This window comes from Hippoglossus hippoglossus, chromosome 18 (assembly GCF_009819705.1).
Source record: "Hippoglossus hippoglossus isolate fHipHip1 chromosome 18, fHipHip1.pri, whole genome shotgun sequence".
Lineage (NCBI taxonomy): Eukaryota > Metazoa > Chordata > Actinopteri > Pleuronectiformes > Pleuronectidae > Hippoglossus > Hippoglossus hippoglossus.
The window spans coordinates 2930965-2954224 of record NC_047168.1 but is presented as its reverse complement, the minus strand read 5'-3'; the positions used below and the strand labels follow the sequence as shown (position 1 = coordinate 2954224).

Sequence of the window (23260 nt, the reverse complement as noted above, 5' to 3'; positions counted from 1 at the left end):
CTGGAGTCTCAATAGTTGGTCAAAAGAATTCACTGGAGATGATCAGAGTTCAATGCAGTAGTGTTTATTCTTTTACAAGATGTAAACCAGAGATGGCTCCGGAACCCAACTGACGACAGAGCTTCAATTTTTTTTAAATGATTACATTTCCACACACTTAATATAGGTTAAAAAAACAATCATTCCAGTAAGGGCGCATATATGATTACATTTCTTTATGCTGGATATATGGTGATGTCTGGTGAAAGCGTACAGTTGCAACCAGAAATCTGTTTTACATGAGCTTGACCTGTGCTGTGGGTCTTTGTCATTCCCTTAGTATAAGACATAATCAGCTGTAACATTATTAACCTGTCTAGCAACTAATTACATTTTCCTTCCGATGGAGACTCTCTCTGTGACTGTTGTTAATTAGACATTCTTCCCGGGCTGCATAAAGTTCCTGATGCTCTTTATACACAGACGCACAGTTTAAGCATATAAGCACACAAAGCCAAGTTTTTCTATAACAGCATTCATTGTTATGGTTTAACTGCGTACAGTGATAGTGGTGTGTATACGTGCAGACATGCAACATTAGCGCATGCAATAAAATTTGAATTCAAATTTTTAAAGTTCAGTCTTTTTTTTCTTGTCAGAACCTTTTTCCTCCTTGTGGAAAACTTTCCCATCAGCCTTTTCTCTCCACTTCAAGGTGACGCCACTCAGTCCTTTCTCCTTCAATCTTTCGTGGAGCTGAAAAACAGAAATGGAGACTATTTGAAATACTTTTAACAGATTCCTTTGCTCTCTAGGACAAAGAGTTCTGTGTTTTCAGTCAAATCAATTCTATTTATATAGCGTATATATCATAATATACATCATCTCAAGGAACTTTACATTGAAAGTCAAGACTTTAAAATGTAAAAAGAACCCAACAGTTCCCACAACGAGCAGCACTTTGGAGACTGTGGAGAGAAAAACTCCCTCATCAACTAGAAGAAACCTCTAGAACCAGACTCAATGTGGGTAGGAAGGAGAGTAGGCTGGAAAAGAAGGGACAGAAAAGCGAGATAGGAGGAGGAGAGAAGGGTTGACAAGAGGAAATGGAAGAGAGAGATAGGAGGAGAGGGGGAGAGAGCATAAGGAGAGACCAACAAGAGTGATCATTATTAATGGATAGATGTTATTAGTGACAGCAATAATAATTAATATTATAATAATAATAATAATAATAATAATAATAATAATAATAATAATAATAATAATAATAATAATAATAATAATAATAATTCAAAGGAGAATATTTAGAATTAGAATTGTTGTTTGTCTGAATCCTGCAGCTCTGGACACATAAACAGCATCAGGTCCCAAAGTAACATTTTCTTTTGAGTAATTTTTGGTCTTTATTGGAAAGATGATATTTACATGGACACTGCTCTTTCGTGGCAGGAGCTGTAACTGCTCAGCTACCAAGATATTTGTCTGCTGGAATGTTTGTATATTGTGATCGTCACATAGCAATCATGCCAAAATCAGGATTTATGTTTCTTTGTCTCAAAAACTGCAGATCTACATTAACAATACCTGGAATAATTATCTGTCAAAAATAATTAAAGGAGTCAACATGATTATAACTCTTCTTTCCATTGGTGTGGCTGCTTTGCATTGTAGAACATCTGTGACTGGAGTTTTTTTACATTCACTCGTCTACTTCATGGTTATTTGATGATGTCAAACTCTGTAATACATCTGTCCAGGGTCTATGAATGAGTTAATGTTTCAGGGTGGATTTTGGAGACTTGCCTCTTTCAGAATCTGTTCTTTCACAGCATGGTCATTCAGGTCCACAGAGGAGTCCTGTAGCTCCACCCTCACCTTCACCAACGTCTTAACTGCTGCTTAGACAAAGAACGAGGAGAGAAACAAAACACACGTTTAATGTGGTGTATAGTTTTGTGAAACCTACAGTTATTCCTGTGGTGATAGAACTACTCAGATCTTTGATTTAAAACACAGTGTGAGGAACCTCTGGTCTCTGGGCTGCATGTTGCCTACAAGACAGTTTGATCAGGCCTGTTAGAAAACACACAAATAAAAAATAAGCAACACAAAAATACAAAAAAGATTCTCACTTGGGACGCTGTAGCAGACAAATGGTTTTCTTTCTTCACAGGAAAATAACCTCCATTTTCCTCCCTTCTCCAAATCTGCAACACCACATACGACTTTCATCGAGCCAAGTGGGTGTAAACCCCAATACCAGGAGCTGAATGAGTAGTTACTCCCGTCAGACCAGTAAATCTGAGGATCTCTGTACAAACCGATCCATGCCCTTGGTGTTATCAAGTTCCCTATCTTGGTTCTGTCAGCGTTGTTCCTCACAGTGGCCAGATCTGTGTAGTGTTCTCTGCAGTGCCTCTGAGCCTCAGACCAATTCTTTGCTGTATTCACCAGCACAAAGTCAGAATCCTCTAATGTTCCTGCAGTTAAGTTTGAGAACAAAAGAGGGATTGTTGAGATCACACAATGGTTTTCAAAATCATATATTATACATTATGTTGGATAGTAAAGATCAATATAAAGCACATCATTACCTCTGTAGCAGACAAATGGACTCTGTTCATGGCAGTAATAATCCTGCCATGTTCCAGAATTTGTCTGGACCACACAGAGCTCATTGGCTTCATTATAGTTTGGGTCAGGAGACTCCCACCTCCTATATTCAGCTCCACTCTCGTTGAACCCATCTGACCACTTCCAGTCAATATGACTGTACAGGCCAATCCAAACCTTTGAGCTGTAACCAGCAGCGGAAACTGTGTCGTTAAGTTTCTTCATTTCTTCAGTGTTTTCAATAGTGGCCAGGTCTGTGTACGTCTCTCTGCAGTAGCTCTGAGCTTCAGTCCAATTCATTGCATCAGACACAAAGTGGTACTGATGGAGGAGGCATGTGGAGAAGGTGAGGCACCCTGAGGATGAAACCAGTTATTTTTGTTATGTATGAGGACTCAAATTAATCTCTATATTCAGATTTCCTGTTAGACATCATACAAACAGTGAAATTCACTGACCTGAGAGACACAAGACACCAATGAAGATCCCTTCCATCCTGATGCTGCTCTGTGGACTGTCTGTGCCAGTGTTCACCACTAACACCAAACTGAACTAGTTCTAGTGCAGCTTTAGGGAAATGTAACACCAGCTCCTCCTCTTCTACTGAAAATAGTCAGTGTTCTGTTGAACTCTTCATGCAAAAAGGCAAAGATGCAAACAACATAATTTTTCTCGTTTATCTCTGGTGGCATCTCACTATGCAGATAGTTCTGATCGTATCTGACCATGACTGGTCTCTGCCTCCACCCCTGTGCAGGTGGTGAGTGAATGAATGTCTGTTTGTCTTGCTCACACCGTGGATCCAATGATACCTCTGTGACAGGGATGTTTGAAATGTTTATCTTTTAATGTTGTGATCACCTCTAATTCCATCCAATATGTAGATCAGATGAAAACAAGGATGAAAGGAGAAGAAAAATAAATGATGATGTGTATTATTATTATTATACTGCTATCATCTATGCATTATTTTCATTATAACAACCAGTCGGATAATGGTTCCTGGTTTCTCTATAATTTTACAAGGTCTCAACTTTACTATGTAAAGTTCCTTGAGATAATCTATTTTATAATTTGGTGCTAAACAAATTAAATTGAATTAACTCATTACCCAATTGCATATCCTCAGGCTGTAACCCCACTGGATATTGAAGCCTGCCTTCAGGTATCCAGTGTTCATCTTTACAACATGGATGTGTTCATGGAGACACAATTTGCACCACATGTCTCAGATCCAGTCCTTCTAGGCCCGAGCACCAATTCAGCCCCAGCATGTTATGGGTTTCCTGATCTCAACCAAAAACAGCAGCTCTACAGCAGCAATGCCTGGAAGAATTATTCGACATCCTAAAATAATTCAAAGGAGTCAACATGATAACTCTTGTTTCCAGTGTTCTGGCTGCTTTGCATTGTAAACTCTCTCTGGCAGGAGTTCTTTGTATTCACTCATCTCCCTCAGGGTTATTTGATGTCATCAAACTCTGTATTATATCTGTACTGGGTCTATGAATGTGTTTCAGGGTGGATTTTGGAAACTTGCTGATTTCAGAATGTCTGCTTTCACAGCAGGGTCATTCAGGTCCAGAGGAGTCCTGCAGCTTCACTTCAAGAACGAGGAGAGAAAGAAAACACAAGTTTACAGTGGTACTAGCTTTGTGGAGAAGTACTTGGATCTTTTATTCACAACACAGTGAGGAACCTCTGGTCTCCAGGCTGCATGTTGCCCACAAGACAGTTTGATCAGGCCTGTCAGACAATTAACAAAAACAAGCAACTCAGAAATAAACTTTCACCCTGTGGTTGTTTGCCATCTTCAACCTGTGCAGTTTATTTCTGCATAAAAACATTTTCTGGACTCATATGAGGTCACCCTGACCTTTGACCACTGACATCTAATCAGTTCATCTGTGAGTCTATGGCTGTGTTCGAACTCCCTCACTAATCACTGTATAGTTCACTATATAGTGAGTTCGCCATTTTTAGTGGTGTCTGAATGTTTACTGATTTTTTTTATACCCTATGTAATTGACTCATTGTTTCCCACAATGCATCATGAAAAGTGGTTTACAACCAATGTTCACTAACCAAACAATATATACCATCATGCATTTCACTCGTGGTGGAGAGACAGGAGGAGTGAGGGCAGCAGGAACAGCCCGACCTGTCATTCTAATGTAAATAGAAGCAGAGCGGCGCATCACAGCACAAAGTTTGGGAAACTAGTTTATTTTCACATTTAAAGATGATCATCCAACATGTTTTTTTGTTTGTTTTTTTTACAATAAAGCTGTAAAATAAACATTTAAAATTTACTTTGGGATTTTCCTCATTGTTGTTTTACATTTTATTCCTTTGGCAATGATGTCATTTTTCGATGCAGACAAAATGCGCTGAATAGTGTGGGAAGCTTTTTTGTTCTTTTCTGATGAGCTCATTATATAGTGCTCTATTTTTTACTTTTCCTTTCAGCTATGATCTTTTGTTTGGACTTTTTTTTTGTATATTTGTGTTTTTGGATTTGTACTCTGTATTTTAATCTTCCCCTTCCTAGTCTGTCCCTCGCCTCAGTTTAGTTACGTCCATGTTGTGCCATTTCCTGTTCTATTGTGACCTTCACTTCCTGTTCCCCCTATGTGTCATTGTTGGTCACTTCAATCTTGTGATTGTGTGCACCTGACCTCATGTGTTTCACCTAGGTTCAGTTATTCTGTCTGTGTCAGGTCGTCTCTTCACTTTGGTTCTGTTCAGTCCAGCTCCTGTGTCTCTGTTTTGAGTTTCAGCTCTTGGATCACCTGAGTTCTCTTACCAGCCTTCTGAGTCAAAGTATTTTTCCCTGCACTTCTTTTTTTTGTTCTGTTTCTTTCGCAGCATTTGTAACAAGGATTCTGTTGGTCTGTAAATGTTTTCATTTACAGACCAACAGAATCCAGTTTTAACTCATTATAACTCATTAAAGCAGTAATTTAAATGTAGCTTCTAATCTGTAACAGAGTGACTTGCAGCATTAAGAGGTCATTCACAACCAAAGAAAACTACAGTAAAATCGTGTTTATGTCCATTTGGCCTGAGTTGAGAGTCATGAAGGTGACAAGGCAGCAGTACAAAAGTGGTGTAGAGCAGAGTCAAAGTCACATAGATGGAAAGGGGAAGTTACGCGGACAAAATTTCCATATGTGAACATACTTCTCCCAGCTCATGGAAATCCAGTCATTAAAAATGTCAGAACCAGGAAAACATCACTGAGGTCGCAGAACTTTGTCGGCTGTGTTTCCCGCTCATGCAAACAACTTGATTTTCAGCTGCTGTAACTTTGCATTGATCTTGTGCCAATTCAAATTCATTATGATTTTCCGAATAAACTCGAAAGTGTACTTGAGGTTGTCTGGAAAGCTGCACGCTACTAAGTGGCATTGTAGTTTGATTATAGGGCCTAAAATTCCCACCAAGCTTATGTTTTAAAGCTGTGTTATGTTTGCAAGACATCCACAGTGAGCAAGAAGGGAATCAGAGATTTGTTGGTGGTAAAATCCGTGAGTGCATCTGCAGGACTGTTTACTCCCTTTGTCTGTGTCTCTGTTTGGCCTTTTTAGACCTTCTTTTGTCTCAAACTCTGAGGCTGTGTTAGAGCTGTGCTGAACCGGGATGGAGGAGAACAACATGTTCCTCTGAACTACCCCCTGACCCCAACCATCCTGAGACTGAGACAGACTCCTGCAGTACACCAGCCAATCCACTGTTCAGTTACACTTTCTGAAAAAATGAAAGTAAAAAACATTAAATACCCTGAAATCAATGAAATTATTTTTAATTGTAAAAGATACTTCCTGTAAGTGGCTACACTCAAAAAAATAACTCATTGGGTGAACTCAATTCAATTGTTGGCAGGTTTTCCATCCAATAAATACATGTAGCTCTAACTCAATTTAATAAAATCCCTGCAATATAATTTCTTCTCATTAGTCCAACTAATTTCTTTCACATAAAGCTAAAATAACATTATTACATTAACTAGTTGATTAGCTAGGTTGATTTACATAACACCAACTTATCTTTTTTAAAGGCAGCTAAAGTAAAATATCTACATAGATGATGTTAAATTGATTTTAGTTAGTCCAACACAAAATTATATAATTGGAAATTAATGAGGTAATATTGCTTTTCATCTGATCCCCGTTTAGACGCATGAGACAAACCTTGTTTGAGTTTTTTTTTATTTTAAAATGCTCAGAAACTAGCATAGTAAAAACCAACCAACATTGAAAACTTTTTTTTAATTTTACATACAACAAATATCAAGAAACAAACTGATCAGGAAATAAAAGCAACACAATCCTGACAGTAATCCTGAATTCAACATCAATACAAATACATTTATTTTTATACTTATAATACATTAACTTTTACTTGAATACACTTTTTTTTAATGCTAAACCTTTTGAAGTGCACTGGAAACAAATGGTAATCTTAACAGCTCTGTAACACAGTGACTGGCAGCATTAAGAGGTCATTCCAACCAAATAAAACTAAGAAGTGTTTATGTCCATTTGGCCTGAGTTGAGAGTCATGAAGGTGACAAGCAGTACAAAAGTGGTGTAGAGCAGAGTCAAAGTCAAATAGTTGGAAAGGGGAAGTTATGTGGACACAATTTCCATGTGTGAACATACTTCTCCAAGCTCATGGAAATCCAGTCATTAAAAGGGTCAGAACCAGGAAAACATCACTGAGGTCGCAGAACTTTGTCGGCTGTGTTTCCCGCTCATGCAAACAACTTGATTTTCAGCTGCTGTAACTTTGCATTGAGCTTGTGCCAATTCAAATTCATTATGACTTTCCGAATAAACTGGAAAGTGTACTTGAGGTTGTCTGGAAAGCTCAGATCAAGGGCATTAATGAGCCCAAACAGCATGATGAACCCCATTATCACCCTTCCTAAGTTGTCCATGACTTTGATGCCTTCAATCATGATTCCCACGTCCTCTGGCTCCACATCTCCATCTCTTCAGATAGTGTATATCCACATGATTGCAAGTGCAATGTCCCTCTCTGCACCCTCAGTGGCGGAGGCCTAAACAACCCAAATACAAAACACTTTTTAAGTACAATGCTGAACAACACAATAGAAAATTACAAACAAAAATATAAAGTAGAATTCTTACATGAACTGCAGTTTCATAGAAGGAAGTTCATCAGTTGTCGGTTCAAAATCTATGGAAGCCCATTTCTATGTGATGAAAAAATCAACCACTAGGGGCGTTCCCCCAATTAAACTCATTTATTTTGCGTTCATGAATGTGAGTGAAACAATTAAAATATTTTGTGTTACATCTGTAACTTCTGACTGATTGTCTCCTTGTGTATTTGCAGTTCATACTCAAACAGGCAAACAAAAGCTTGTGTGTAAAAACCCTGGTCATCAGGGCATGGAAGCTCTCGGATGGAGAAAGGGCTCGAGCCTGCAGCCTGCTGGGCCTCCAACGTGCTACTGTAACATCTGTAAGAGACGCTCCTTCCCCACGAGGCTTCAGGGAAGGTAAGAGAGGGAGGGGTTAACTGTTCTACATATAAACTGTGCTTTTAGGAGAGTACATTCATCAATTTAAGACGTGTGGAAGAAGCAACCAACATATCTAGATCATGAGTACACACTAACAAAAACATGTAGAAAGTCTTGCTGTTGATATGTTGCATATAAAAACAAGATTCTACGTGTTAGTGATAATCATAATATTCCATTAACTGAGTGTTGTACCTCCATAAAGTTCACTCAATCAATCAAATGTTATTTGTATAGCCCATATTCACAAATCACGATTTGTCTCATAGGGCTTTAACAAGGTGTGACATCCTCTGCCCTTAACCCTCAACTAGAGTAAGGAAAAACTACTAAAATCCCTTTTAACAGGGTAAAAAGAACATAGAATCCTCAGAGAGAAAGTTGAGAGCTTTGTGTGAGAGCTCAATGTTTCCTAATCTCTATAAACAGATTATGTGTGTGAGGTTGTTTAACTTGCGTTTCATTATAAAGTTCTAGTTTCATGGGTTTGACTGTTGATGTCAGAGACAATTATTTACAAAATGAACATGGAAGCAGAGGCCAAGGGAGGACTGTCTGTGACCTACATTTCCCATAATGCAACTTTAAAGCATTTTTCTTTGCACCTGATAACTTCCACCTCCTTTTAAACTCTACTCCCTCAGTTTATAATTCAGGGTTTCAGTTATAAATGTGTGGTTTTCAAACTCAAGCCAAAGTAACCGGTTTACAGATCTTCTCACAACCACACAATGAAAACTGTTTTCAGTGATGACTTTATATTAGTCTTGACGGTGAAGCCAAGAGTCTTGACTGCCCCCTGGTGGCTGACTGAAGTACAGGCCATACACACTGCCCCCTCAATGTCAGTGGAGTTACATGGAAAAAACTAAAATGACTTGAATGACATAAAGAAACTTCAAGTGGAGAAGCGTCATCCATGTTTGTCTTGGTGGGTAAACTGTGTAAACTAACACTAACTATGTAAAATGTTGGAATGTCCCTTTTTAAAATCTCAAATTTTGATAAAATAATAGAATTGCACCGCTTGCTTTAAGCTTTCAGCCACAAATTATAGATCTATTCCAATGTGACTTTGCTGCATGTGCACTGACATCCTGTCCAACACTGTTTTCTGTGGTACAGGAAATTTCTTCAACCTCTTCCAGGTTCATCCTGTTGTCAGCTGTCACTGCTGCTAAACTGGTTTCTTTGCTGTGGAGTAGATAAATAGAATTCATGTGCCACTTGGCGACCTGGTTCTTCAGTGGGCCCAATGAAAGAGCAAGTTAACTGGCTGCATTTCTGATGCCAGCTAAAGCATGTCTTTGTTGTTCGACCCAAAAACCAGCAAAGGCTCATTTATTGGGGTCTGAATTTGAATCTGTAGTTTGGACCTTTCACTTTCTGTGTCAAGTAAAACTTAATATTTCAGTAGTTGGCGTGATGCTAATAAGCGTTTACTTTGTAGAGAAGAGGGTCTGTGTTTTTGACTTGGTGTATATAAGCGATAACAGATTGATTTAAAGTGTGACTAGTTTCAGGAAAAGAAACTGTTTCACTTTGGGGAACTACATGCAGCAGTTGGGTAAAACAGACCACGGTCTGACTTTGATGTGTAATGTTATTTCCATGCATTGTGTCACACCTGCTGACACATGATAGCGTCTTACCACAAGCTTTGGTCTGTTAGTATCTCCTTCTTCACTCTGTTTCCATATCAATTGACTGGTTGTTATCTTATCTCAATTCCTTCCTCTGCTTGTGCTCGATTCCCTTCTTTGGTACTGGATGTTCTCTCTGTGCCCTTCTCTCTCTCCTCAGCTCCCAGTGCAAGGCAGCCTCTGACTGTGAAAACAAGTGTTTCCTATCAGCTGCTGTGCCAGACTGGCCAGTTGCATAGACCATGAGGTCCAGCTGGTAGACCTGTAGCTATGCACCTGGCAGATGTGCTCACAGACATTTCAACCTGTAACTGCTCCAGTCTGTAGTCCCCACATGCTTCAAGGAGACCATCATTGTCCCTGTTCTGAAGAAACCCAATACCCTCTGCACTCACCTCCACCATCATGAAGTGCTTTGAGCGGTAAGTCAAATACTTCATCACCTCCTCCCTACCTGACTCACAGGACCCACATCAGTTTGCCTACAGGCCAAATAGGTCAACTGCAGATACCATCTGCCTAACCCTATTTAATAGGTTGGAAATGCTATGCATTTAGTTTGAATTTTAACAGATATCACCCTATATTTTGATAAAATAACTGAGCTATTATATCACTTTCGATATAAAGATTATACTCCACATCAGTAGATAGTGTTGTTTGTACTGCTGTGGATCCTGAAGGGAGACTGGAAGATCAGGCTCCGCACATGCACAGCTCATAATAAATGAATTCAGCTTGATCAAGATGTTAAAATCTGGTCTTCTCCCTTCTTCAATCCACAGGTAAAATAAAATTCAGTTTTGCAACTTCATTTTGGTTCAGAGTCAAGTGTGAATGTTATGTCGGCTGTCGAATGCCGGTGATTGTGAGAAGTGTGGTTCGAGTACAAAAAAAAGTATAGTTCGGTGACTCGTCGTCCTGACAGGCTTCATAATGGCGGGTGCACGTACTTTTTATGAACTTTGGTTTCAGCCACTTGTTTAATAAATCCGTGTAACTGATTTTACGGTTCTGTGACGTAACAAAATCTGTTCTCATAGTTGTTAAAGGTGTTGGTTAACCAGCTCTTGGCGAATGTTCACGAGAGATGTTATATGCAAATTAGCTTCACTTTCCCAGTCACAACCTGGTTACGCCATTTTGTAAAATGCTGCTGATGAGTTTAAGTGTGTGTGCAAGAGTGTAAAAGTTGATGTGTATAATATGAGGAAGTGCTAAGAAAGGGAAAAGGGAGTCAGTGTGGGAATGTATGTTCAGTGAATGTGTGTTTCAGTCTTGTTAATTAGTATTTATGTATTTGTCATTTAATTTTTGTAATATTTTGGATATAATTGTAAAAGAAAGCACTTTAAAATGAGAGTGAGAACTAATGGAGAATTGAAGTGGCTGTGTGTTGATCCATATGTTGAACATAATAAACGAGTTCAGCCTGACCAAGATACTAATATCTGGTCTTCTCCCTTCTTCAATCCACAGGCTGTATGTGTTTCTATTGGTTACGCAGAGCTCCCTAGCCTGTGTAGCCCTTGCTGCCAGTCCAGATTTACCTGCAGTCAAGTGCGTCATCCAGACAGCTGAGGCCACCTGTGTAACGTCATCATGGCCACGGTCAGCCCCCGGTGGACGCTGGTCTTCGAGATCCAGTAGAGACTGTCTGATCTGAGTGAAAGCAAGCTACTGAGAGTTTTAAGTTCCATTGATACAACTGACCTGATTGTTTACTACATAAGAAGTGAGCAACTGGCAGCCCTGGAGGATGAAGGCATGGCTCAACTCCTTTCCCTCGATGACATGCTGAGTGACCTGCTGGTTAAGGACCCCGGAGAGGGCGGAGTTAAGAAGGGAGGTTCAACAAGTCACCAGCAGGGGGGCTCCACTCCCCCTCATCCTGACCACAACCATCTAGACCAGGGGTCTTCTACTAAAATTGCAGGAGGTCCAGACATCAACCCTCCTCCCCTTCTGGGGTCCGGATAATTAGAGACATACAAATATGGGCTCTGACTAAATCAGCTTAATTAACATTTTTATTGCATAAGGTTGCTTTTGTGACACATTTTTGACCAGAAAAGGATTCTGAATGAAAAGGAGGAGCTGTTCTACCAGGCTGAAGTCATCAAAACGATCACTGAAGTTTCCAATCAGTTTTTGTATGAACTCAACATGAGAAGAAATATCTCTCTCATCCTGAATTTGCTTCATTGCTGGAAAATGTGTAAAGTTCTCTTGAAGATCCACTTTGAAAATCTCCAACTTCCGCTGGAAAGACTGGACAGCTGCTACCAAATCACACACAGAGTTGATCTTGCCCTGCAGTTTTAAGTTGAGGTAATTTAGGTGTGAGGTTATGTGAACTAAGAAGGCCATAAAATCTTTTTTTCTCTCATCTTCCAAAAACTGAGCAATCTGTCTGGCCTTGTGATTCTTCTGTTGTTCCAGGAACATTTTTATTTCAATTCGAAAGACCCAAACGCGTGCTAGAACTCTGCCTTTGCTCAACCATCTAACATTGCAGTGCAGCAGTAGGTCATTTGAATTTGCACCAACTTCTGTCAGGAATTCTCGAAGGAGGCGATGTTTATGTGATGACGATGCCCTGAGAAAGTTGATAAGTTTCATCACAGTATTCATAACCTCTGCATACTCTTCTGAAAGAGGAGAGCACAGAACAGGTGGATAATGCAGTGATATGAGGAGAGGTCTGGGTTGTCCTCTCTCACTCGAGTTACTGCTCCTTTTTCTTTACCCATCATGGAGGGAGCTCCATCGGTGGTGATGGACACATCTTTCATTGTGATACCTCTCTGTGTTAACATTTCTTTTATAGCTAAGTATATGTCTTCCCCTCTGGTGTGTGTTGTAAGTGCTGTGATGCCTAAAATGTCCTCTCAGAAATCTTTCCTCTCTGCGTGGTAAAATATGACATATACCTAAAGTTGAGCATTGTTACTAATATCAGTTGATTCATTAACTGCTAAAGCTATGCACGGTGCACTTTTAATAGCAGCAGTGAGCTGTGACTGAACATCCTCTCCTAATGTTTTTGTGCGTCTTGTGGCTGTTGTGGCTGAGAGGGGGATTTGTTGAATTTTTTCTGTCAGTTCACGTCTTTCTTTTCCATCCAGAAGTGTTTCGGACACAGCATTCATGCACTCTTTAACGATACTCCCATCTGTAAAGGGCTTTTTATGGATCCCAAAATCCACTGTATTCTCAGCGAACACTCGTATGTCCGCTGTTGTGCGGAGAGGGGACGAGAGAGGACCCGCGTAGATCGCTCATACTGGGCTTTGAGCTCATTTATTCATCGGGTCCTTACCTCGGACTGCTGTGGGTAGGAGTCTTCAAAGTGTCTGTGTTTGGTTTAATAATGGCGTTTCAAATTGCCGCTTTTGACAACCGCAACAGACTCAGAGCAAATAAGACACCAGTCTTGTTGAGCTCACTGCAGAAAGAACAAACACATACTTTTCTGTCCACTCCGCGCGGAAGACTCGGTTTTCCACGTCAACTTTCCTAACTTTTGATAACGCCATATTTCGCCTTCATCCATGTGTCTCCGTCTGCGAGCTTCTCTCTACCTAGCAACCCGTCTACACAGTATATGATAGCAACACATAGGACACAAGCGGCTGCACTGGGCTGGCGTCATTATGCCTGATTAAAAGTCTCTTAAAAGTCAAACAAGGCCGCCGATGTATTTATACTTTTTCTTTTTTAATGGAGAGTCGCGGTCCGGATTTGGACCAGAGTCCGCCAGTTGGTGACCCCTGATCTAGACAATTATCCATCTCCACCGACCACAGACAGTTCCACACATCCACCACACACGTACAATAAGAAACCTCACCACGTCAATGCCGGCCAAATCACCCCGCAACGGTGTTGATGGTGCTCCTCCTGGTAGAGTGAGTCTATCCACTGGTCTGGGAGATCAGGTACTAAGGTTTAATGATGTTGCATCTCTGCTTCCCCGCAGAGAGTTTAAGTTACATGGTGGACACATTTCTGATGTTGGTTCTGACATGTCATATAGTAGCCTTTGTAAACAAATAGATGAAGGTGTGCAATAAGTTTGTGCACCAACCTACTCATTGTTGTAACCACCAACTTTTAATAACCTTCGATTTCTCATTATCAAAATACATGCCACTAATAAAAAACTCCTTTTCTAGATGTCTACCTGATAGTGCTGTAGCTAAATTTAAGGAAATAATTCCAATTACATTAAACCCTGTAGTAGACGTCGATATAACCAACAAATTCTTTAAAACCATAGCTCCACTGAGATTGACCATCTTGTCGATAGCTCTGTAATGTCATTACGATTAACATTAGACTCCATAGCGCCTCAAAAAAAGAAACTTGTAAAACATAGTAAATTAGCTCCCTGGTGTAATTTCCAACACACATGAATTAAAACAAGCGTCAAGAAAACTCGAAAGGAAGTGGTGCTCCAACAACCGTGTTGAAAATCACCTAGCCTGGAAAAATAGTGTTAAAGTTTATAAGAAGGCCCTCCACAAAGCAAGAGCTGCCTACTACTCCACACTAACAGAAGAAAATAAAAACAACCCCAGGTTTCTCTTCAGCACTGTAGCCAGGCTGACAGAGAGTCACACCGAACCCAGAATTCCTCGATCCCTGAATAGCAATATCTTTATCACCTTCTTTAATGATAAAATTCTAACTATTAGAAATAAAATCAACCATGTCCTGCCCTCAGTTTGCACTAATACCCTATCAAGAACAGAAATCTCAGAAACAGCTGAGAATCTTACCAATTATTTAGACAGCTTCTCTCTGATCACCCTTGATCAGCTGAGCAAAATAATCTCATCTTCTAAACCCTCAACTTGTATTTTAGATCCCAGTCCCACAAAATTACTAAAAGAAATTCCGGCCCAACAGAGGACAGTTCCAACCCTATCATACACTGTACACTGTGAGCTCTGTAGCTGCTTGTAGTCACAGCCACACAAAGTTTACACTCTATAGTCAAATGTAAAAGCCATGTTTAATAAAGTTATCAAATAAAAAATGGAAATATTCCACTGTCATGTGAATCATTTTTACCATAATTCCTCCTTACATATTTTATGTTTGTGTGTATATATACATTTGTGTGTGTGTGTGTGTGTGTGTGTGTGTGTGTGTTTTTTGGGAATGTTGGGGTAAATGGGGCTGCAACTGCATACATTGCAATTGCAGTCTATGGTCTTACCCCTAGGGGTCAGCAGAGTCAAATAGAAAGCTGCTAGAAACTGTCTCCTAAAGCATTGAACTTAATCAGTGTCAATTTATGGGGATGATTTCTGGGATGAATGTGAGTCTAATTCTTTAGACATTATTCAGAAATCATTTAAAAACCTGTGGTTATTTGTTGCCCCTTTGCAAACCTGTGAGTGAGAAAACAAAGGATTTGTTTATAAAGTGTAAATAACAGTTTTAATGATGAGGGTCAGACTCTTCTACAGGATGCATTGTTGGAGATAAATAGTCTAATACTGGACCAGATGCTAAGTCTAGACTATTTTTCTAACACATATACTTTGCTATTACTGGAGTCTCAATAGTTGGTCAAAATAATTCACTGGAGATGGTCAGAGTTCAATGCAGTAGTGTTTATTCTTTTACAAGTTGTAAACAAGAGCTGGCTCCAGAACCCAAATGAAGACTGAGCTTCAAACCCTCTGCTTATATGCTCATCCTCGTCTCTGCTGTTGCCCGTTCAACCAATCTCTCCACCTCCTGATTGATTCAAAACTGATTCGTCCCGAACCTAATGGTGTCATACTTTCCCAAGTTGACTTTGTCTCCCCCTACAGTTACGTCAGGGGTCGATTCTAATGGTGTATTAAAGTTGTGGTTGTTGGTCTAACTTTGACACAATTATAAATCTTGGAGTTTTGGAGGCCTCTGTTTCAGGCCTTACTCGATTTAGAAGGTCCTGTCTCCAGACTTCATTAGATTCGGGCGATGTCTATCTGCATTTTTTCAAATGATTACATTTACACACACTTAATATAGGTTAAAAAAGCAATCATTCCAGTAAGGGCGCAAACATGATTACATTTCTTTATGCTGGATATATGGTGCTGTCTGGTGAAAGCGTACAGTTGCAACCAGAAATCTGTTTTACATGGGCCTGACCTGTGCTGTGGGTCTTTGTCATTCCCTTAGTATTAGACATAATCAGCTGTAACATTATTAACCTGCCTAGCAACTAATTACATTTTCCTTCCGATGGAGACTCTCCCTGTGTCTGTTGTTAATTAGACATTCTTCCCGGGCTGCATAAAGTTCCTGATGCTCTTTATACACAGACGCACAGTTTAAGCATATAAGCACACAAAGGCTAGTTTTTCTATAACAGCATTCATTGGTATGGTTTAACTGCGTACAGTGATAGTGGTGTGTATATGTGCAGACATGAAACATTAGCGCATGCAATAAAAGTTGAATTCAAAATTTTAAAGCTCAGTCTTTTTTTTCTTGTCAGAACCTTTTTCCTCCTTGTGAAAAACTTTCCCATCATCCTTTTCTTTCCACTTCAAGGTGACGCCACTCAGTCCTTTCTCCTTCAATCTTTCCTGGAGCTGAAAAACAGAAATGGAGGCTATTTGAAATACTTTTAACAGATTCCTTTCCTCGCTAAGACAAAGAGTTCTGTGTTTTTAGTCAATTCAATTCTATTTATATAGCGTATATATCATAATATACATCATCTCAAAGAACTTTACATAGAAAGTCAAGACTTTAAAATGTATAGAGAAACCCAACAGTTCCCACAATGAGCAGCTCTTTGGAGACTGTGGAGAGAAAAACGCCCTCATCAACTAGAAGAAACCTCTAGAACCAGACTCAATGTGGGCAAGAAGGAGAGGGGGGTGTAAAAGAGGGAAGAGAAGAGAGAGAGATAGTGGGAGGAGAGTAGGGTTGAAAGGAGGGGATGAAAGAAAGAGATGGGAGGAGTTGGGGAGAGAGAATAGAGAGAGACAAACAAGAGTGATAATTGTTAATGGAAAGATGTTATTAGTGACAGCAATAATGATTCTAATAATAATAATAATAATAACAATATTAATAATTAAAAGGAGAAGATTCAAAATTAGAATTGTTGTTTGTCTGAATCCTGCAGCTCTGGACACATAAACAGCATCAGGTCCCAAAATAACATTTTCTTTTGAGTCATTTTTGGTCTTTATTGGAAAGATGATATTTACATGGACACTGCTCTTTCGTGGCAGGAGCTGTAACTGCTCAGCTACCAAGATATTTGTCTGCTGGAATGTTTGTATTTTGTGATCGTCACATAGCAGTTTCCTGGTCTCAAATAAAAAACTGCAGATCTACATTAGCAATACCTGGAAGCATAATCTGTCAAAATAATTAAAGGAGTCAACATGATTATAACTCTTCTTTCCATTGTTGTGGCTGCTTTGCATTGTAGAACATCTGTGACTGGAGTTTTTTTTACATTCACTCATCTCCTTCATGGTTATTTGATGATGTCAAACTCTGTAATACATCTGTCCAGGGTCTATGAATGAGTTCATGTTTCAGGTTGGATTTTGGAGACTTGCCTCTTTCAGAATCTGTTCTTTCACAGCAGGGTCATTCAGGTTCACAAAGGAGTCCTGTAGCTTCACCCTCACCTTCACCAACGTTTTAACTGCTGCTTAGACAAAGAACGAGGAGAGAAACAAAACACACGTTTAATGTGGTGTATAGTTTTGTGAAACCTACAGTTATTCCTGTGGTGATAGAACTACTCAGATCTTTGATTTAAAACACAGAGTGAGGAACCTCTGGTCTCTGGGCTGCATGTTGCCCACAAGAGAGTTTGATCAGGCCAGTCAGAAAACTCACAAATACAAAAACAAGCAACACAAAAATACTAAAAAGATTCTCACTTGGGACGCTGTAGCAGACAAATGGTTTTCTTTCTTCACAGGAAAATAACCTCCAGTTTCCTCCCTTCTCCAAATCTGCAACACCACATACAACTTTCATCGAGCCAAGTGGGTGTTCACCCTGATACCAGGAGCTGAATAAGTAGTTACTCCCGTCGGACCAGTAAATCTGAGGATCTCTGTACAAACCGATCCATGCCCATCGGAGAGGTGTTATCAAGTTCCCTATCTTGGTTCTGTCAGCGTTGTTCCTCACAGTGACCAGATCTGTGTAGTGTTCTCTGCAGTGCCTCTGAGCCTCAGACCAATTCTTTGCTGTATTCACTAGCACAAAGTCAGAATGCTCTAATGTTCCTGCAGTTAAGTTGAGAACAAAAGAGGGATTGTTGAGATCACACAATGGTTTTCAAAATCATATCTTATACATTATGTTGTAAAGTAAAGATCAATATAAAGCACATCATTACCATTGTAGCAGACAAATTGTTTCTTCAGACGGCATTCAATATCAGACCATGTGTCAGACAAAGTCATGATCACATTGAGCTGATTGGCTTCATAATTGTTTGGTTCAATAGGATCCCAGTTCCTATATTCAGCTCCACTCTGGTTGAACCCATCTGACCACTTCCAGTCAATTTGACTGTACAGGCCAATCCAAACCTCAGAGCTTTTACCAGCAGCGGAAACTGTGTCTTTAAGTTTCTTCATTTCTTCAGTGTTTTCAATAGTGGCCAGGTCTGTGTACGTCTCTCTGCAGTAGCTCTGAGCTTCAGTCCAAGTCATTTTATCAGACACAAAGTGGTACTGATGGAGGAGGCATGTGGAGAAGGTGAGGCACCCTGAGGATGAAACCAGTTATTTGTATTATGCATGAGGACTCAAATTAATCTCTATATTCAGATTTCCTGTTAGACATCATACAAACAGTGAAATTCACTGACCTGAGAGACACAAGACACCAATGAAGATCCCTTCCATCCTGATGCTGCTCTGTGGACTGTCTGTGCCAGTGTTCACCACTAACACCAAACTGAATTAGTTCTAGTGTAGATTTAGGGAAATGTAACACCAGCTCCTCCTCTTCTACTGAAACTGTCAGTGTTCTGTTGAACTCTTTATGCAAAAAGGCAAAGATTTTCCTCGTTTATCTCTGGAGGCATCTCACTATGCAGATAGTTCTGATCGTATCTGACCATGACTGGTCTCTGCCTCCACCCCTGTGCAGGTGGTGAGTGAATGAATGTCTGTTTGTCTTGCTCACACCGTGGATCCAATGATACCTCTGTGACAGGGATGTTTGAAATGTTTATCTTTTAATGTTGTGATCACCTCTAATTCCATCCAATATGTAGATCAGATGAAAAGACAAGAAAAATAAATGATGATGAGTGTTATTACTGTTATACTGCTATCATCTATGCATTATTTTCATTATAACAACCAGTCTGATAATAGTTCCTAGTCTCTCTCTCTCTCTCTCTCTCTCTCTCTCTCTCTCTCTCTCTCTCTCTCTCTCTCTCTCTCTCTCTCTCTCTCTCTCCTCTTTCTCTTTGGCCGCTCACATTGAATCTGCTTCTCAAGGTTTCTTAGTTCTAGTAAAAGAGTTTTTTTTCTCTCCACAGTCGTCAGTGCTGCTCGTTGTGGGAACGGTTGTGTTTCTCTATAATTTTACAAGGTCTCAACTTTACTATGTAAAGTTCCTTGAGATAATCTATTTTATGATTTGGTGCTAAACAAATAAAATTGAATTAACTCATTAACCAATTGCATAACCTCAGGCTGTAACCCCACTGGATATTGAAGCCTGCCTTCAGGTATCCAGTGTTCATCTTTACAACATGGATGTGTTCATGGAGACACAATTTGCACCACATGTCTCAGATCCAGTTCTTCTAGGCCCGAGCAACAACTCAGCCCCAGCATGCTGTGTGTTTCCTGATCTCAATTGTATTCACTCATCTCCCTCAGGGTTATTTGATGTCATCAAACTCTGTATTACATCTGTCCTGGGTCTATGAATGTGTTTCAGGGTGGATTTTGGAAACTTGCTGATTTCAGAATGTCTGCTTTCACAGCAGGGTCATTCAGGTCCAGAGGAACCTCTGGTCTCCAGGCTGCTTGTTGCCCACAAGACAGTTTGATCAGGCCTGTCAGACAACTCACAAAAACAAGCAACTCAGAAATAAACTTCCACCCTGTGGTAGTTTGCCATCTTCAACCTGTGCAGTTTATGTCTGACTACATTTTTTTTTCTGGACTCATATGAGGTCACCCTGACCTTTGACCACTGAAATCTAATCTGTTCATCTATGAGTCTCAGGCTGTGTTCGAAGTCCCTCACTAATCACTGTATAGTTCACTATATAGTGAGTTCGCCATTTTTTAGTGGTGTCTGAATGTTTACAGATTTTTTTTATACCCTATGTAACTGACTCATTGTTTCCCACAATGCATCATGAAAAGTGGTTTACAACCAATAGTCACTAACCAAACAATATATACCATCATGCATTTCACTCGTGGTGGAGAGACGGGAGGAGTGAGGGCAGCAGGAACAGCCCAACCTGTCGTTTTAATGTAAATAGAAGCAGAGCGGTGCATCAAAGCACAAAGTGTGGGAAACAAGTTTATTTCCACATTTAAAGATGATCATCCAACATGTTATTTTTTTTACAATAAAGCTGTAAAATGAACATTTAAAATTTACTTTGGGATTTTCCACGTTGTTGTTGTTGTACATTTTATTCCTGTGGCAATGATGTCATTTTTCGTTGCAGACAAAATGCGATGAATAGTGTGGGAAGCTTTTTTGTTCTTTTCCGATGAGCTCACTATATAGTGCTCTATATAGCAGTCAAATTTTTGACTTTTCATTTCAGTTTTGATCTTGTGTTTGGACTTTGTTTTTGTATATTTGTGTTTTGGGATTCGTACTCTGTATTTTAACCTTCCCCTTCCTTGTGTGTCCCTCGCCTCAGTTTAGTTATGTCCATGTTGTGCCATTCCGTGTTTTATTGTGACCTTCACTTCCTGTTCCCCCCATGTGTCATTGTTGGTCACTTCAATCTTGTGATTGTGTGCACCTGACCTCATGTGTTTCACCTGGGTTCAGTTATTCTGTCTGTGTCAGGTCGTCTCTTCACTTTGGTTCTGTTCAGTCCAGCTCCTGTGTCTCTGTTTTGAGTTTCAGCTCTTGGATCACCTGAGTTCTCTAACCAACCTTCTGAGTCAAAGCAATTTAATTAGTTGATGAAGTATTTTTCCCTGCACTTCTTGTTTTGTTCTGTTTCTTTGGCAGCATTTGTGTCCAGTTATACAACAAACCTAACATTAACGAGGCAAAAAAGGCTTTTTGTGAAGTCGATGACCTTGAACTGATTTCAGTTGTAATCAAATCATCCTTGAAGTGAATATTTGTGTTGGATGTAACAAAATTCCCTGAAGGTGTTTGTGATATATCACATTCACAAGAACATGAGGTCACCGTGACCTTGACATTTGACCTTCAGTCACCAACATCGTTTCAGTTCATCTCTGAGTCCAAATGAAGCTTCGGACAGAATTTGACATGTGTTCATAAAAATGGGGCAGACAAACAACCTGAAAACCTCCACCTAGGTTTATCTGCATCAAAGGAAAAATACACATAGAACATTAGACCAACATGTCTTTCAGTGTGGTCACTTCTGGCTGAATATGTCTGTCTGTGCCAGTGTTCACCACTAACACCAAACTGAACTAGTTCTAGTGCAGATTTAGGGAAATGTAACACGAGCTCTTCCTCTTCTACTGAAAATAGTCAGTGTTCCGTTGAACTCTTTATGCAAAAAGGCAAAGATGCAAACAACGTCATTTTTCTCGTTTATCTCTGGTGGCATCTCACTATGCAGATAGTTCTCTGCCTCCACCCCTGTGCAGGTGGTGAGTGAATGAATGTCTGTTTGTCTTGCTCACACCATGGATCCAATGATACCTCTGTGACAGGGATGTTTGAAATGTTTATCTATTAATGTTCTGATCACCTCTAATTCCATCCAATATGTAGATCAGATGAAAACAAGGATGAAAAGAGAAGACAAAGAAATGATGATGAGTATTATTATTATTATACTGCTATCATCTATGCATTATTTTCAAGCCTGCCTTCAGGTATCCAGTGTTCATCTTTACAACATGGATGTGTTCATGGAGACACAATTTGCACCACATGTCTCAGATCCAGTCCTTCTAGGCCCGAGCACCAACTCAGCCCCAGCATGTTGTGTGTTTCCTGATCTCAACCAAAAACAGCAGCTCTACAGCAGCAATGCCTGGAAGAATTATTCGAAATCCTAAAATAATTCAAAGGAGTCAACATGATAACTCTTCTTTCCAGTGATCTGGCTGCTTTGCATTGTAAATCCTCTCTGGCAGGAGTTATTTGTATTCACTCATCTCCCTCAGGGTTATTTGATGTCATCAAACTCTGTATTATATCTGTCCTGGGTCTATGAATGTGTTTCAGGGTGGATTTTAGAAACTTGCTGATTTCAGAATGTCTGCTTTCACAGCAGGGTCATTCAGGTCCATAGGAGTCCTGCAGCTTCACTTCAAGAACGAGGAGAGAAAGAAAACACAAGTTTACAGTGGTACTAGCTTTGTGAAGAAGTACTTGGATCTTTTATTCACAACACAGTGAGGAACCTCTGGTCTCCAGGCTGCATGTTGCCCACAAGACAGTTTGATCAGGCCTGTCTGACAATTCACAAAAACAAGCAACTCAGAAATAAACTTCCACCCTGTGGTTGTTTGCCACCTTCAAACTGTGCAGTATATTTATGCATAATTTTTTTTTCTGGACTCATATGAGGTCACCCTGACCTTTGACCATTGAAATCTAATCTGTTCATCTGTGGGTCTATGGCTGTGTTCGAAGTCCCTCACTAATCACTGTTCGCCATTTTTTAGTTGTGTCTGAATGTTTACTGATTTTTTTATACCCTATGTAACTGACTCATTGTTTCCCACAATGCATCATGAAAAGTAGTGTACAACCAATAGTCACTAACCAAACAATATATCCCATCATGCATTGCACTCGTGATGGAGAGACGGGAGGAGCGAGGGCAGCAGGAACAGCCCGACCTGTCGTTCTAATGTAAATAGAAGCAGAGCGGCGCATCACAGCACAAAGTGTGGGAAACAAGTTTATTTCCACATTTAAAGATGATCATCCAACAAGTTTTTCTTTACAATAAACCTGTAAAATAAACATTTAAAATTTACTTTGGGATTTTCCACGTTGTTGTTGTTGTACATTTTATTCCTGTGGCAATGATGTCATTTTTCGATGCAGGCAAAATGCGATGAATACTGTGGGAAGCTTTTTTGTTCTTTTCCGATGAGCTCACTATATAGTGCTGTATATAGCAGTCAAATTTTTGACTTTTCATTTCAGTTATGATCTTGTGTTTGGACTTTGTTGTTGTATATTTGTGTTTTGGGATTCGTACTCTGTATTTTAATCTTCCCCTTCCTTGTGTGTCCCTCGCCTCAGTTTAGTTACG

The 23260-nt window shown here is 39.8% G+C and overlaps 1 protein-coding gene and 1 long non-coding RNA gene across 2 annotated transcripts; both read right to left on the bottom strand.

Moving 5' to 3' along the window:
* Positions 1–161: 161 nt before the first annotated feature.
* LOC117779204 (macrophage mannose receptor 1-like) lies at positions 162–18757 on the bottom strand. Its single transcript, XM_034615207.1, has 7 exons — positions 18656–18757; positions 18179–18553; positions 17712–18065; positions 2577–2951; positions 2115–2462; positions 1786–1880; positions 162–735 (listed from the first exon to the last, which is right to left on the bottom strand). The coding sequence occupies exons 1-7, from the start codon at positions 18690–18692 to the stop codon at positions 610–612; spliced, it is 1710 nt and encodes a 569-aa protein (XP_034471098.1). The 5' UTR covers positions 18693–18757; the 3' UTR covers positions 162–609.
* On the bottom strand, positions 12104–12730 carry LOC117779216. The gene is made up of 2 exons (XR_004616958.1): positions 12525–12730; positions 12104–12431 (listed from the first exon to the last, which is right to left on the bottom strand). It is a non-coding gene; the product is annotated as an uncharacterized LOC117779216 (long non-coding RNA).
* Positions 18758–23260: the final 4503 nt, after the last annotated feature.

Excerpts from the sequence above, each read along its gene's own strand:
- LOC117779204 (XM_034615207.1), bottom strand. The coding sequence starts at position 18,692 with ATGGAAGGGATCTTCATTGGTGTCTTGTGTCTCTCAG. Across the intron at positions 2,463-2,576 it reads TCCATTTGTCTGCTACAGAG|GAACATTAGAGGATTCTGAC; the intron begins GTAATGATGTGC and ends ACTTAACTGCAG. Across the intron at positions 1,881-2,114 it reads TGTCTGCTACAGCGTCCCAA|CAGCAGTTAAGACGTTGGTG; the intron begins GTGAGAATCTTT and ends TCTTTGTCTAAG.